Source organism: Xyrauchen texanus, chromosome 33 (genome assembly GCF_025860055.1).
Source record: "Xyrauchen texanus isolate HMW12.3.18 chromosome 33, RBS_HiC_50CHRs, whole genome shotgun sequence".
NCBI lineage: Eukaryota > Metazoa > Chordata > Actinopteri > Cypriniformes > Catostomidae > Xyrauchen > Xyrauchen texanus.
The window spans coordinates 30,869,846-30,886,757 of record NC_068308.1 but is presented as its reverse complement, the minus strand read 5'-3'; the positions used below and the strand labels follow the sequence as shown (position 1 = coordinate 30,886,757).

Genomic DNA, 16,912 nt, shown 5'->3' with positions numbered 1-16,912 from the left:
TTACATTGACAGTGTTGGTTCTAATTATTACCAGCCACAGAAGACATTTTTGTGATCAATATCTTTTTATCATATGTACATTTGTCTTGTTTAATTTTTCATTTCCCTATACATACATATGTTAATAAAGATTTGTAACAATGTGTTCAAAATGCATAATTGTATTCCAATCCACACTAAAGCACAATATCACTACATTGGTTAACATTAGTTAATGCATTAGGTATCATGAACAAACAATTAACAATACATTTGTTTACAGCATTTGTTATACTTAATGTTAGTTAATAATAATAAAAAAATTGCTGTTTCATAGTGCATTAACTAACGTTAACTAATACAACACTTGATTTTAAAAAAAACATGTTAGTATATGCTGTAACTAACATTTACCAAGAATAGTAAATGCTGTAAAAGGTTTGTTCATTGCTAGTTCGTGTTAACTAACGGGAACTTATTCTTAACTGGTACCAAATTTGGAACAATAATAAACTATCTTCCTTTTTTAACCCAGGTTAATTTATATGACCATTTGCATCATTATATAGCTGTATCAATATATCAGAATTGGGATTAAAGGGACAGACTAATGATAACCAGACATTCCTTGTTGTCTGTATTTGATGGGGAGTGGAAGAATGAGATATGAGGTGTCACTTGATGGGTAGTCATTATCTTTGCCTTGATCGCTGGTTGCAGGCTCCAGATTTGAATTTGCTCCTGAAACCTAGAATGGGGTTTTTAGGGCTTTTGTTTTTGTGAAACTTGAAAGGCCAGCTGATTAATGTGTATCCACGGGGTGCATGTCACTGGCACCACAAAAGATTATGGGCTCTTAGTCGTCTCATATGGAACGTAAAGCTGCGCCACTGTTAAATACACCCTTCCTGCACAATCTGCACCCTCATTAGCCAGATGTTAATTGATAGGAGGGCCATAAAACAGGCACTAATGACTTGGGATCAACTTACAATTCAAGCAGCCAATTAGAGGAAGGGCGACAGCTCTTGTATATATAAAATATATATATATATATATATATATGGTGCTGGCAAAATAAAGCCCTGTATAGAAAAAAACATGCTACAGGCTACGCTTAATCACAATCATTGTTCATGGCTGTTCTTATGGGGTTCATTCACACATTTTCAGCACACTACAAAGTGTTAATAGAAAGAGACCGGTCTTGTGAAAATGGTTGTGTTTGGTCCAAATTGGCTATAAAACCTAATGGGTTAGGGGTGCTTCTGTCTTGCATTGCTGACATTGGAAGTTGCTTAGGCAGATGATCAGTCCCTGTATTCACTGGGTGTTAAATTACCACACACTGCCTTAATATCTGCCATCAAGCCACTGGTTTTCAAGTAATTTACATGACATGATTTACTGATCTAAAACTATTTCAAAATATTTTCTTATTTTTGTATATTTTGGGGGGAAAAAATTGACATCTTATATTTCAACCAGGTTTATAATATAAGCAAGGGATTGGAACACAAAGAATGTTTCACAAAGAGCTGCTGGTACATATACATAATTGTTTTATTAATTTAACCCACATACAGAGCAAAAGGTACTTAACAAAAATATATGTGTTTAGGTCAAACAGTTCTTAAGATATAGGTCATCATCCTCTGCAATTTTCAAAATGTAACTTTGATTTTCTACACATCCTTTGGAACTTAAACAACTGTATGGGTATGTGAACCACTTTATACTAACCACTGAGATGGCTGTATTGCATAAAGGTCTTATGACCTCAAACAAGATTTTGTTTAATTTTTTTAAATAGCAAAAGAAAGATCCCAAAATGTGAGATCAGGAAATGTATGTACCTGGCTAGTTTAAGTAGCAAGGTAATGTATAAAAAATGCACAGATTGGAAAACAGACAAAATCCACACACAGTATGGGTGTTACAGGTCTCATCACTACACAACATTAAAACAAAAAGCACCCACCAGAATGAAATCTTCATAGGGAAGAATAAGGAATGTAGAACAACAGATGCAATCTCAGTCCTTATATAGATACTCAAACGAACAGTGAAAACAAGGAATTTGACTGGAATTGGTATGTTCAGCACTAAAAGAAAACATGTATATGGTCCAATTTCACTCAAAGAGAGTACTTTCTTGAAGTGACAATACAGGGTCACAGACAAGCTAGAGATATTGAAAAGAAAGCAGATCACATATTTATCATCAGTAAAAACATCTTGTATTCAAAGACAATCATTCAAAGTTGGTTTGATAACTTAGTGTGTTATCTGTATATTTTGAGGGAAAATGTGGAAACTCTTTCAAAAGGGCATAAAAGAAATTAAATTAGAAAAATAAAATAGAAAAAAAAGAGGAAACCATTACATATTTAAAGCCTTTTCTCAAAACAATGAAAGAATCATTGTTAAAATTCTCTGGATGTATCATAATATTTAAACCATAAATCCACGTTTTTCAATTCAATTTTAAAGTGTCAGAATACTCTGAAATACAAAAGTCTGCGAAAAACACTGGTTATGCCTTAACTTACAGTAATAGGAGAAATCTCAAATCATGACATTTGCTTAACATTAAGGTAAGGTAACATTTACACTCCATTTTTATTATAAATAATGGCAGACAGAAATAAATAAAGAACAGTTAAAGGGAAAGTTCACTCAAAAATTAAAATTCTCTCATCATTTACTCACAGATGTGTATGACTGTCTTTCTTCTGCTGAATACAATCCTAGATTTTTTTGAAGAATATTTCAGCTCTTTAGGTCCATACAATGCAAGTAAATGGTGGCCAGAACTTTCAAGCTCCAAAAAGCACATAAAAGCAGCATAAAAGTAATCCATATGGCTCCAGTTGTTTAATATTTGTTTTCTGAAGTGATGCAATCCCTTTGGGTGTGAAATAGATCAATATTTAAGACTTTTTTTACAATAAATTCTCTATCCCTTCCAGTAGGTGCAATAAGTGAAGAATGTGAATCGGCAAAAACAAAAGAAGTGAAAGTGGAGATTTATAGTAAAAAAGGACATAAATATTGATCTGTTTCTCACCCACACCTATTATATTGCTTCAGAAGACATGGCTTTCCCCACTGGAGTCGTGTGGAATACTTTTATGCTGCCCTTTAAGCTTTGGTCACCATTAAGTTCTTCTAAAAATCTTTGTGTTCTGCAGAATTAAAAAATGCATGCACATCTGGGATGGCATGAGGGTGAGTAAATGATGAGACAATTTTCATTTTTGGGTGAAATATCCCTTTAACGGTGTGAGTTTCTAGATGGCCGAAACAGGTCATTCAAATTACTAAAGCTTATTTTTTTTAAACCATGTCTCACATTAATTGTATAGTTGTGCAAACTATCAGGTTTCTATTTTAATTTACAGGCTGTAAAACTTAAACACATACAATAACAACTTTACATGTTACAACTTTAAATTGTACAACATTATCACATCCAGTGGGGAGTACATGTGATTTTTTTTCCAATGCAATGGTCCAAAACTAAATATTCTGAAATGTCCCGGTGTGCCCATCAAGGCCAATTTTTGTATGTGATGCCTGTTTAGTTTATTACATTAGACATTTCGTTTATTGCACAAGATTTAGCTAAACCTCACACAAAACTATGTATTCAGTAGTACCTGTGTAACACTAAAGGATCAAAGCAAAGCCCATTATCACAACAAACCCTTATGAAATAATTTCATGTCTTTGATAAACACATTTATTTGTACAAAGAGGAAGAAAGAGATGCATTCTCTTTTCTCAGAGATAACTTCTCACAGACGAGTCACTTCCTATTTATTTGAGCATGCATGTTTGCATGTCCATTTTAAAAGTATGGTGACAGGCTTCAAGATTTAGAAGACTGGGTACCATGTCAACCATGAATTAGCACAGGCCAGATGAAAGATTATCCTTCTGGAGGAACCTACTCATCATTCTCCTTACTCTGGAGTGTCTGTTTAAGCTGGCGTGAGTGCACGAGAGCTCCAGCCAGTAGATGTTCCTCAAGGGCAGTGTGTAAGTCTGAACCTCCGAAGTCCCGTAGAAGATCCAGATCAGCACCTCCTCCACCTTCAGGGTCCACCGCTCTGCGCCTCCTCCTAAGATCCATCCCTCCATCCTCTCTGATCCTCTTCTCCTTTGGCTTGTGCTCCTTCGATGGGTTAATGTTCTCTTTCAAGTCCCTGCCTCCTTGTTTCTTAGGCTTGTGTTGGAGTTCAGCTTTGGGGGGTGCGTCATCATCCTTCTCACTGTCTTTCTTGACATCAATGACCTGCTGTAGCTGGTCTAACTTTTCCTTATGCTCGAGCAAACTTTTCTCCTTCTCAGCACGCTCCATGTTCTCCTTCCTGGTCTTCTCTCTCACCTCTTTTAACCTCTCGGCTTCAAGTCTTTCCTTCTCTAGTCGCTCCTTTTCTTGTTGAACACGGTTCAGCTCTTGCTCGCGTGCCAGTTCCTCACGTCTTTCCCTCTCTTTGCGCTCTTTTTCCACCCGGGCCTGAACCTCTTTCTCAATCGTCTCCTCCTCCAACCTATCTTTCTCGATCCGCTCCTTCTCTGCTTCCATTTGGGCTAATTTCAGTCGTACCCTTTCCTCCTCCTCCGCGAGAGTGTCGGGATTGATTTTGGGTTGCCCTGGCTCACGTAGGCGCAGCGGAACACCTCGGGCACCGAGCTCCTTATCCACTGCATTATCTGCAGGCACTGGCACGTTAAGGCCTTCTTGGTTTTTCGATTCCAGCTCCTGTTTAGGAACTGCAACACCTCCATTTTGCACGGATTCAATGCCGTTATGGGGATCTGCGACTGCAGCTGGAGCCACTACAGGTTCTTTTGGAACAGGTTCCTCAGGCCCTGCAACAGCTGCAGCTACATGCTCTCCCTGGAATTGCTGAAATTGTTCTGGAGCAACTACGGCAACTTTAGGTATTACTGCTTCCTCCATCCCCAACTGCCTCTGCATAATGTTCTCCACCTCACCTGCACCCTCTCCTGGACACAAGACATGTTGCGTTTCATTATTGCGTTGCATGCAACAACACTAAAATAGAAAGTAAGTGCCAACCAGTGTTGGGGTGTAACTAACTAAAGACACACTGCTAACCTAACTAAATTTTTCAGAAGCATGAGAGCAGCTCAGCTGTTCTCAAAACATTTCAAGTAACAAGCTACTTTTTGCAGCATTATACTGTGACAACGCACCCCACTGTTTTTTGTCACATTCCATTGCATACACACCTTACAGCTAAACAAAAATAGACAATAAACAAATAAACTCTCAGAATGTCTCTCTGATGTATCACTGCCAATAGTCCAAATCATTTAGTAAATTATTTAGTTCAAATGGTTCACATAAATGAACCGGTACAAATACAGTCCCTGTGCATTTCTTTTTTTAGCACATTTTTTAGTTAAATGCTGCAGTTTATCACTCTGTTTTTGACTCAGTTTTCAAATAAGGGCATTTTCAAGTTTTATTAATTGAATTTAGATTACATTTATCTATTTAAATGTATCTAGCATTACATTTAAGGGTCAAATACCGCCCACGACCCTGCATAGGACAAGCGGCTATAGAAGATGAATAGAAGGATGGCATTATAAATTGTACCATCAGCATTAATAAAAACTTAATGCGGTCTACCTAATTGAGATCTTCATTGATTTTGTGCCATATAAATACTGCTCTGACTGCACAATTAAATAATTTCAATAGAAAGTTACATAATTAGCCAAAAAAATATTGCATCTTAAAAGTAGATTTAAAGGGGTTAATTACTTTTTTTTAGTAGCCTGATGTGTAGCTAGCTACTTTGTACAGTGCATGTGCAGATCAGGGTTTCTGTTAGCTGTTATTACCCGTTTTCAATCGTTAAAATGTCCTAATGTCAGACAAATTTATACATTGTCAAACACAATGTCCGGTGAAAATATTAACATGCCTCAGCAACTACTTTCGTTGATGCTTCAAGTGTACAGCGTGACGCCATATCAATGATAACAGGTTTAAACTTTAAAATTCAGTGGGTCCTAATCCACGACTACAGTGCATTGTTTCCCACACACTGGCAAAATCAGCCTGCCTTATTCCATTTTGTGTGCCCACTGTAAGAAGCTTCTCACTTCAGAATCACTTTGAAATAGCCTTATGTTGCCATCTTCTGGAGAGAAGGACACCAGACTTGTGTGACTCTCAAGTTGTAGAGAAACACTGGACACATTTGACTTCACTTTGGTGGAAAACGCTTTAGTGCTATGAAAAATCTGAGGAAAATAGTCATAAAGAGTCAAGGTGAGAAATTATGTCATAACCTAATGATTTTTTATTTGAATATTTATTTATAAATGGAAAGGTATGTGGCAAATTGCAGTTTAGTTGTTTTGCCCCCATTGTTGAATGTTTTCCCGAATTAGATGCCAATTCCATGACAGCGTCTGTCCAAGTATACATGACAAATTGCATGATCGAATATTTGAAGGATGGACGTCAGCCATGAATGTTTTAAATACATGTTTTACATCACCTCTGTCTCAGAGCATGAGCTCTCATTTCAAATTGTGGTCCGATTAACATGTATACATGCTGGATGAAGCTGAGCTAATCTAGATCTGTTAGTCCGACTTCACAAAGATAGGACATGTATGATTTAAGCCGGACTGAAACATTTAAATGACATTTTTTAAAAATGAGTTTCTGTATTAGTTTGACTGAACTCAAACTTTTAAAGTGCATGTAAATGTACAGTACTAACTACTCAGCGGGTGCCAACGTTTCTCTGACTTTTACACTCACCTGCTGCCTTTTGTTCTTCTCCTTCCTTTATTTGATGAACCTCCTTGTGCTCCTCAATCACAGGCACTTGTTTCTCCTCCTGGTCCACTTGCCTTATCTGCTGTTCTGCTGCCTTTGGTTCTTCTTCTCCTTCTTTTTTTTGGTGGATCTCCTTGTGCTGTTCCTCAATCACAGCCAGGAGTTTCTCCTGCTGGTCCAGAAGCCTTTTCTGCTGTTGTTGCTGCTCCTTAATTACCTGTAGCAGCACAGCATGGTCCAACTGACCCTCTGAGGACCAGCCAGGAAGGAAGGAATGAGAGAAGCAACAATGATCCAAATAAAATAAAAAATCAGATTATATTAAACTTTGGATGATTCGATTTAAAAATCTATTAAACACATTTTAGGATACTACTTATGAGTGTAATGAATTGCAGACAAATAGGCTTGCTATACCAAACAGTCTGATTGCTAACCGGACTAAGGTACATCATTAAAACAACCAAAAGATAGGAGGTCCATAATGGAATCCTAACCATTTGATTAGACATTCCTCCATTAAAAAGGGCCATTTGGAATATTACTAAATAAATCAGACTAGATACAGACTAGGAATCCCAATTTTTCAGTTATTTTTACACAACTATAGTGCGGTTCACACACATCAGTAAACTACATCAGTGGTTCTCAAGGGTTTTGCTTCAGAACCTAGATTTATTTTATAGTGGACATCAAGGTCGCCCCAACATTGTGGTCAGTACAATCCATGTTTAATCTAATTGCAAAGGAACCCACAGGCTATTTAAATGCAGTCTGGGTATTTTCTTTTACCTAGTTTAGAGCATAGAGCATAGTTTTGAGGATGAGGGCATGCCACGCAACCTGTTGATGTTGCCATTTTCCTAATTTAACTAGACGCACAGCCACGTCCCAAAAAATACGGGAAGTGTTTCCTCCCCCCTTTTAAAAGTTGACAACCCCTTTAATTTTGCAGTCCAAATTATGCACGATTACACAGTTAGATGCATTATATTATTTGCATGTAACATATTTTATTTCCCCCCCTGCTGTACACAACCCTATCAGAACAGACAACAAAAATGTAATCCATTTTTGGTTTGTTAACCACCAGTTGAGAACCACTGAACTAGAAAAGGAACAGACACTGGATCACAGAGTATTGGTTATTTACAGCTATGATCTGATATTAATGTATGAGAGAGAGCAACTTTTAAAAATGAGAGCACAGTGGACAGGCAGAGGGAGGACAGGTCATCTCGTACCTGCGACAATCTTTTTAATCACTGTAGGAGGCAGGAGTCCATGGCACAGCACAATGGCAGAGGAAGATAAGAGATCGAGGAAGGAAGAGAAAAAGACAGGAGAAAGAGTACAAAGTGCCATAATGAAAAAAAGACTTTAAGAGATTTAAGATCTGTGTGTCTTTGCAGTATATCTGAGCGCAGCAAAGCAATGTGACATTTCAGATGTTGGCTCATTTGCTGTAAGCTAACAAAAATATAAATGACATCAGTGAGAAAAGGAAAAGGGCAAGAAAAAACAACACATTTCAAAAGTATGCAGTATGCAAAGACAGAGTAATTAGTTTGTGCTAAGTGAGTTCTTAAAAGTATAGCTTGTAACCAGAATTATAAAACTGCTAGTACCATTCATAGATGCTGATTGACAATACAGCGTTTCAGTTGTGCCAAAAGAACAAAATATATTATGATTTAAAACACCTGTTCACCTGGTTACAGTGTATATCACTGCTCAACCCCTTTAGAGACCAACTATTAACCTTAGATTATACTGTATGTCAGGGACTACATCTTGTGTTGGATGGCACTTCATGAATTTTTAATAAAATTTGTGTCCTTAAAATTTACGTACGTTTGTGAGATTAGTGTAACTGCTGTATACACCATCACTATATTGTGAATACTGTCAAAATCAATATTTACACCTTTCCAACTAGTAACTGAATTACAGGCATTTCACAAAACCGAAGAAGAGTGAGAAGGCTTCTATACTTCCCATAAAGCAACTAGGGAGTAATCATCCTCCTGCCAATAGAGATAAAAAAGGTACAGGAGCAAGCAAATAGAAGCAAAGGCTGCACCGTTCAAAGGTGCTATAAGTGAGGTAATGGTGCACCTTTTTGCAATACCACACTTAAAATGTCCCTACTATCTGACAGATATCACTCAAATAGGTGTACTGAGAAAACAGCAAAACAAGTGACAGGAGAGTGGCCAACCTTTTTTCGGCAATTAAAACACTTAGCCTTTCATAAAGAGAGTGTGTGGTTGAATGGGTTTGGGGAAGTCAAATTCAGTGGCAAAGTCTAGCAGATGTTCAAGAAGTTCAAACATCAACTGAGTGATAGACCAGAATTGTTCAAGCCACCAACACACTTACTTTAACTTCTGTATAGAGATGGATAAACCACTCACCTTCCATCTTGTCTCCATCTCCATCCTTAACCGCATCTGGAACCTTCTCTTGCACAGGAACCCGCTCCATTGCTGCAGAAACCACAGTCAATGAAAGAACAAATAATTATACAGTGGAAAAGATCATAGGAACTCGCTTAGACCTAATGATGAGCCATCTCATATCAACAGAATGAGTAAAAACAAAAGGTCAAAGGCATTGTTTACCAACTAATGGTGTAACAATAATGGTGCTTGCTTATACAGTATAATATAATACAAAACTTGCCGCCTTGATGCAAGAGTGTTCAGACCAGTTTTACCACGCTGATATGAGGTTAATAGGGTGCTAGTCTTTTTAAATTCCAGATACTGGTTTTGGTCTCTGCTTCAATGCAACTTTCTGCAATAAGAACTTTTTCATGTTTTACCTTCCACCAGGGTAAAATCATAAGTCTGATTGCTTAGAAAAGTATTAGCACACTAATCTTATAAAGCTGCATGATTTCAGGCATGATTCTTGTGTGTGGGACAAGTTACATACCAAAGATTAATACTTAGGGTTAGGGATTTGCACCACTAATGGCTTGAATCCATATAGCAGGTGAGACACTCACATTTCTCAACTTGGGGTTCAGGTGCTTTGTCCATGTCATCAGGCTTCATCTCTCGCACAGCTTCATTCTGAGAATTATTTCTCACTACAGGCAGGTTTTCTGGTTCTTTATGGACAACCACTACCAGCGGCTCAACCTTCTTCTGATTCTCTTGTTTCTCTACCTTCTTCAAAACTTTACTAGCTGCAGACTGGCCCTGATCCACAACCTTTTTCACCTCAACTTTCTGTTCCTTTGGAACAAGAACAGGGAGCTGCCCCTGTTTTATAGCTTCTTGCTCCACCTCTTGTGCTTGCCCCGCCCCCTGCTCAGCAAGAAGCTCCTCCTCCCCTCTGGGAGGTTGCTTCTTGTCTTCCTCCTGAACGGCAGGTAGTTTCTCTTCTTCTAGCTCTTGCTGGTTTTTTATCTCATCTATCTGAACTTTGTCATGAGGGTTGGGCGGCTCATGGCGGTGTGCTTCCACATCTGGGACCGCTACTCCTACAAAAGAGAGAACAGCCTCTGTAATTGCACATAGGCTGCTCATCGGGCTTACACAACTAGGTTTATATGTTACCTGCTTCAGGGCGGTGCAGCTGAACCTCTTCCTTCTTATTTTTTTGCTCATCCACTTCCACAGGTACTTTAATCTGAGGTGGCTCTGCTGGTAACTTCTCCACTGGCTGTTCGACCTCTATTGGGGGCTTTGGCTTGTCTGGTATCTCTATTGGATCAGGCTCCACTCTATTCTTTTGCACTGAAATCAGAGAGAGAGAGAGTCGCACTAGAATCACTATGTACAGAATAATGTTTTAATGTCAAGCTCAACCCACGACATGCAGGCCTCATAACACTTTAAGACTGTCACATTTGTATTCAAGTTGACTTTAAAGCAGCACAACTGAGAACCACAGCCATATACACTATTCATTTCAAACCAGGTCATGGAATGATGCCTGAAACTAAAGTCTGTGAATGTACATTCTGCTGCATTCCAGTCCTACAGATTCTTTTGAGAGTGTCACACAATTACCAGAAGGAGGCAGCAGAGTATCAAAGACCTCAGGATATGAGCAGAAACATTGAGATTTATAATGTATATATACACATATATATAATATAATACAAAACAGCTTTTTCAAAGTCCACACATTACTTTAACCTAAGCCTGTACTGTACTTTTATGTAACAGGTAATCTACGGTGCAACAGCGTTCTGACCCCAGCTTAGTTGGGATATGCGAAAACAACTGCATTTCATTGGCTCTGTACCTGTACACTGCACAATGACAATAAAGTTGAATCTTAATCTTATACATATCCGGAAAGGAGTTACACATCAGAAATAAGACAGGATAACATACTTGCCAAACATAATTTATGAAAGAGCCAGAAAAATGGAGACAAAGAGAGGAGGAACAAAAGAGAGAAAGGGAGATTAAGAGTAGGACTAAAACTAACTCCCAACCCCTGAAGACAGTAACATGTTGTTGTAATTTAAATTGTCTTGTAAATTTAAGGAACTTGTTATAATCCCATTACAGTTACTGTTTCTATAAAAATATCATTGATTTCATCACATGTAGGATTTCAGAAATGATATACATAAGAATATGTTATTCTCTGCATGATGCCACAACGGGCGGCTACCCATGTTACCCATGCCTAAATCCACCCCTGGCGCTCCCATACTTTGGAAATGTTGGGTTGTGCCTCTGTGGCATCCGCCAATTTAGTCAAAAATTAAATGTGTATTTTACTATTGTAAAGTGACATCACTAGCGTTCTCCATGCTACAGTGCACACACACAATTTGACGACAATTTTTATAATATACTTTCAGCAACATCAATCCAGTGTTGCAGCCCTAGCATAGAGTACTTTAAACCAGAGATATCTACTAACATTTTGAAAGATGTAACTTTTGCTTTGTTAAATCTATAAAACAAAAATAATGACTGATTTAAATAACCAACTGTGATTTATCTCATGACTGTTTTCAGTTCCTTTTTAAGAAATCAAAATAAGTTTTTTTTGAATTTGTGTAGATGACACTTATAGCAGAATATATAGTATGTGCTGCTACTTATTTTTCATCAACAGTATTAATTGTTCTTTTTTTACTTTATTAATAATAGAAAATAGAAAACAAAATTATTAAACGTGTTAATGATATCCAGTATAATATAAGGTAGTTGGAACATATTTCTGGTTTCTTGTTAATGAAGGGCTACTTGAGTCTTACTGACAGGGCTGTGGGGGTACATAAGACATAAAAGGTTGGGAGACCTTTAAAAAGGTTAAAGTATAGTAAAGGAGGTGGGGTGCATTTTCTGCAATTCTGAAAAGCATAGCATGCATGTGCATACTCCTACAGCTGCATATACACACACACACACACACACACACACACACACACACACACACACACACACACACACACACACACACACACACACACACACACACACACACACACACACACACACACCTCTACATGCCCACGGGCCCCATGTTCGACTCACTCCCTGTGTTTTCACACAGCTGCCCTCACCAGCACGCCGTAAACAGGAAACAGGTGTGGAAGTGGGTGTCCGCTCAGTGATAAATGCCAGTGTCAGCCAGCAGGAGGGAGTGACAAGGAAAGGAAGGAGGAGTGGTAGAAGTTAAAAGGAGAGGTAATGGAGGATGAAGTTGTCCAGGTGCCCCTGCTATGTTCCTTTTTATGATCCTCTGTCCTTTTTATATTGGTCTGCTGTCGTTTTCTTTGCCCTCTCCCAGATTTGGACACCCTCCCATCGCCCTGCTCTTACCGGAGCCATAACGGGAAAATGCCACAGGCCATCTCACTGCTGCTCTGGGACACAGGGCGCTCAGGTTTGAAGGGCATCGTTCAAGTCAGTGATTCAAAGAGAGTCCTAATACTGGAGCTCATAATTTCTGCTTCTTCACTATTCTCTCTCTCTCTCTCTCTCTCTCTCTTCTAGTTACAACTTGTCTGCCTTTCTATTCTACTCTATGTAATTTTCAAGTAATAACACTCTTTCCTGAAATATACAGAATTGGTATACCAGGATCATTGGGCATCTCAGGGGCGACGAGGATGGGAAGTTTGTCCTCAGCTTTTGGGGGGACGACCAGAGGGCGTTTGAATTTCTGCGGTTCATTGGAGGAAATGGACAGTGTGGTGAAGGTACTAATAAGCAGGATCCCGAGACCAACCCACAGAACCAGCTAAAAAACAGAGAGAGAGAGAAGGTTTTGAAAAGTGTATAATTGTAGTATATATGTATATAAGGTCTTATGAATTTTTCCAGTAAAGGTTCAATTACATGATGCTAAATGTATTTATTTATTGTCTGAATCAACTACTTTATTCCAAATAATTTATAAATGCAATTCATTTTATGACAAACATGTTTTCAAATTTAATTTTAGATTTTTTTGTGGGGCTTTAAAGGTGCACTCAGTAACGTTTGTCTTTCTGTCATTTTGGGCTTACTCTGACAGTGGTCTGGATGCAGCATAATTTAAAATCAATAGTTTTCAGTTTCAGATGCCATTGTAGAAATGTAGTATTCACAGTCAGCCATGATTACTTTAATTAATGAATGAAAGTGTCAAATAACAGGATGGTTACTGAGATTAAGCAAGTAGAATTCAGCTGGTCATGTGATTCTAACATGGCAGCCTCCCTGTGTGGACCCTCTCCATGTAGAATAAACAGCTTTAATAAGGTTACTGATATGACTAGAGTCTTCATTTTAATGTTAGCGCTCATGATTTCCTACATATATTGAAAATTACAATGAATGTCTATAGTGGTTAAACTTTTTTAATGAGGAAAAAATTACTGAGTAGATCCTGAGAGAATTTTTTTTTTGTTGCTGTGTGACAAAAAAAACAACAAAAAAAAACATAAAAGGAAAAAGTTAGTTCAGGTTGTCAGATGTCTAATGCTATAACCCCAAGAAAACGTCATGAAATTAATGTTTTCAAAATTACATTTATGGTTTAAAAATTGTATAATAAATGTATGAAACCAACTTAAATGCAAAGATTACATTTCAAAGAACTTGGCAAATGCATTTTAAACTATATCTTTTTCATCATATTGGACAACCTTATTTGTCAGATAAAATTCAATAAATGTCACTGCAGATTTAATTTTAGTGGTCTAAAATTCAATGCATAGAGCTGGCAAGGGAGTTGTTGGCAAATGCTCTACAATAATGACCTAAATGAATTAATGATGATGTCCCAAACATTGATGAAATCTATTAATGTTGGCCCCTCCTTGCTTCAATGCTCAGTGTTTATTTATATGTAGGTATTCTTTGTGAGGTAGTGGACATGGAGGTGCCAGGCTGTTTGGCTTTAGAGAGGGCAGAGTGCCATTGTACACTCATGCTAACGCAAACATCTGCTATGGCCCGTTATGAAAGAACCTCTTTTGTAATAGTCCTCATCCCAATATCAATACCACCCCACTGGGCAGATTTTGTGTTTGGAAAATATTCCAGGGCATTCCTGGTGGAAAAGACTCAGGGGCATGTCAGTTTTGGCACTTAAGAACAATGAATGAATATCAAAGTCCTTGTTGCTTGCTGCTCAGATAATGCTAGATAACAGCATTGTGGTTATGTATAATCTAAAATAAGCCCACAGTTGCTTTCACTCACTCTAAAAAGATGATCAGTCATGACGTCAATTTGTAGGCCATCCCAGAGGTCTAATTCGGTATGGGTTCCTTCTGGAATTTCCAGTGGGATTTTAGAATAGCGGTTTTCAATTTGTGAGTAAAATAAGGTCTGTAGTTAACATTACTTGGAGAGACTTTAACGTTTTGTTCTCCAGCATAAATTACACACAAACAGTCATACCTCAAACATGAATTTTGAAGATGCTGTGCTATTTTTAAGTAGCTAGCATGCTGCTACATAACGACTAAAAACATCATCCAATTTGTCAAGCACATACACTCACACCCTTGTTGTAGTCCTTATTTAACAACTTGCATTTTTTTTAAATTCATGTTGCAGTTTTGACAGTGTGTAATATATGTTATAGAAAAAAAGATAAAAGTAATGTTAAGTAATGTTAGGTAAGTAATAAGTAATTTCTTAAGTAATGATAACCGCAGACCTAAATTAAAATAATACATTAAAAACTGCTAGTATTCTAAAAACACATTAGAAATTCCCATGGGAACTCATGGCTTGAAAATGCTAATTCTCTTCCAGGTTTTAGGACTACAAACTGAACAGCTCTATTGTAAAAGAGCAAAAGTGTCTGTAATTTGGGCTAGAGATGGAGGGGGCAACAGCCCGAGGCACAATGCCAGATAGTGCCAGTTCACACACTGTGGGAGTGACTCCACACAGCAAGTCAACGCATTTGCAGGATATCAAAATTAATGACAAACACCATTAAAAGAGAGGAGAGCAGCTGCCTCTGTCTCTCAATGCATTCTTCTCATTTCAGTACACATCATTCTAAGATCAGATATCACACCGAGACATTTTACACATTCTCTTTAGATTCTACTCCTGTTTTGCTTTAATGAGATATGTATAAATACAAGTACAAGAAAAGCAATCGATTTTTATAGGGTTCGAGTAATACTGTAGGTTTTATTTCTACTTTTATGCAATGCAGGGCAGTTAATTTTGTTATGCAATCAAATCCATCTGGATTTATAATAAGCACAATCATGCATCTAACCATCGCTATAATCACTTATTGTGTGTTTATATGAAGTGTATTGGACTGACGGCAGAGTATAATTTGGATATGTAATCATTCAATGGATAGTTCACCCAAGAATGGAAATTCTCTCAATATTTACACTAGTATGACTTTCTTTCTTCTGCAGAACACAAACAAAAATATTTTGAACGATATATGATGTGTTTGTGTTCATACAATGCAAGTCAATGTGGGTCCAAAACGCTCAAGCTCCAAAAAGGACATAAAGGCAGCATAACGGTAATCCATATCTTCTGAAGTGATTCGGTTGGTTTTGATTGAGATTAGCCCAAAATGTAACTCCTTATTCTCCCTGGTGCTTTCATGAGAAGCATGTTCACATCTCCATGCATCAAGCATGAGGAGATGAAACTGATCATATTGCTTCAGAAGACATGTATTAAACCACTGGAGTCTTATTGATTACCTTTCTGCTAACTTTATGTCCAGTTTTGGAGCTTGAAAGTTAATGGATCCCATGAACATAAACACATTATATATCCTTCAAAATATCTTTACTGTGTTCAGCAAAAAAAAAAAGTCATTCGAGATTGAGATGACAAAGGGGTGAGTGGTGAATAAATTAAAAGTATTTCCTTTCTTGGGTGAACTATCCAATTAATATCAGGTGTGTCATACCTGCGCAGTCCATGCGTTCTTCATGAGCTTCTTGTAAATGAGAGCTGGGCAGATGAAGCAGATCAGACTACCCATTGTAGCACCAGTCAGACCCAGAATGGTCTCCACTATGATACACACACAAACAAAAATAAATGTATTTAAATGGAACAGTTCTGCAAACATAGATTTTTACATTTTGGTATGGTTCTTGGTTATACAAAAGTTGCCCACTTGATGCTTGGGTGTTGTGGGTGGTTGTCAGGGCAATTCTAGGTTGCTAAAGTTGATTATAAAATTACAGTAATGCACAGCCTTAACATAAAAGTGAAAAATACAACAGCAAGCTGATCTTAGTTACACCACAAATTCATTCCAACCTGCACTTTATTCAGTACCAGCATGAGGAGGCAGTTTTAACCGGAAAAAGCGGCTCAGGCAATCTACACCATCTCATCTCCTGAATCACCACATCCACACCCCCCCCCAATCACACCATCCTCCCTCATCCCTCTTTCTGCCCTCTACCATCCTTCCTCCACACTGCCTGTGTTGCAAGGCTGGGCAGTGGGCCCAGTGGGTGTTTTTCATCCTGAGAGCAGCCATATTGTTTTACTCAAATTTATGCCCTGCAGTGTCTGCTTCCCCATGGCTGGATTTGCGGCTATGAGGACACCGGTGGCCAGCGGAGCCGTCATGGAGGACAGAGCTATGCCTTCCACAATTCAATCCTCTGCT

The 16,912-nt window shown here is 38.0% G+C and overlaps 1 protein-coding gene across 2 annotated transcripts in view; it reads right to left on the bottom strand.

Annotated features, from left to right (window-relative positions):
- Positions 1 to 1,524: 1,524 nt before the first annotated feature.
- Positions 1,525 to 16,912, bottom strand: part of LOC127627003 (putative sodium-coupled neutral amino acid transporter 10) — a 36,669-nt gene continuing 21,281 nt past the window's right edge. Inside the window, exons 11-18 of one of the 2 annotated variants that reach the window (XM_052103188.1) lie at positions 16,196 to 16,302; positions 12,880 to 13,042; positions 10,387 to 10,566; positions 9,831 to 10,310; positions 9,235 to 9,306; positions 8,062 to 8,082; positions 6,800 to 7,066; positions 1,525 to 4,998 (exon numbers count right to left, since the gene is read on the bottom strand). In XM_052103188.1, the coding sequence (XP_051959148.1) occupies positions 3,932 to 4,998; positions 6,800 to 7,066; positions 8,062 to 8,082; positions 9,235 to 9,306; positions 9,831 to 10,310; positions 10,387 to 10,566; positions 12,880 to 13,042; positions 16,196 to 16,302 (2,357 nt within the window). In that variant the 3' untranslated portion in view covers positions 1,525 to 3,931. The remainder of the gene's footprint in view (positions 4,999 to 6,799; positions 7,067 to 8,061; positions 8,083 to 9,234; positions 9,307 to 9,830; positions 10,311 to 10,386; positions 10,567 to 12,879; positions 13,043 to 16,195; positions 16,303 to 16,912) is intronic. The other variant, XM_052103189.1, reaches the window with a different exon arrangement.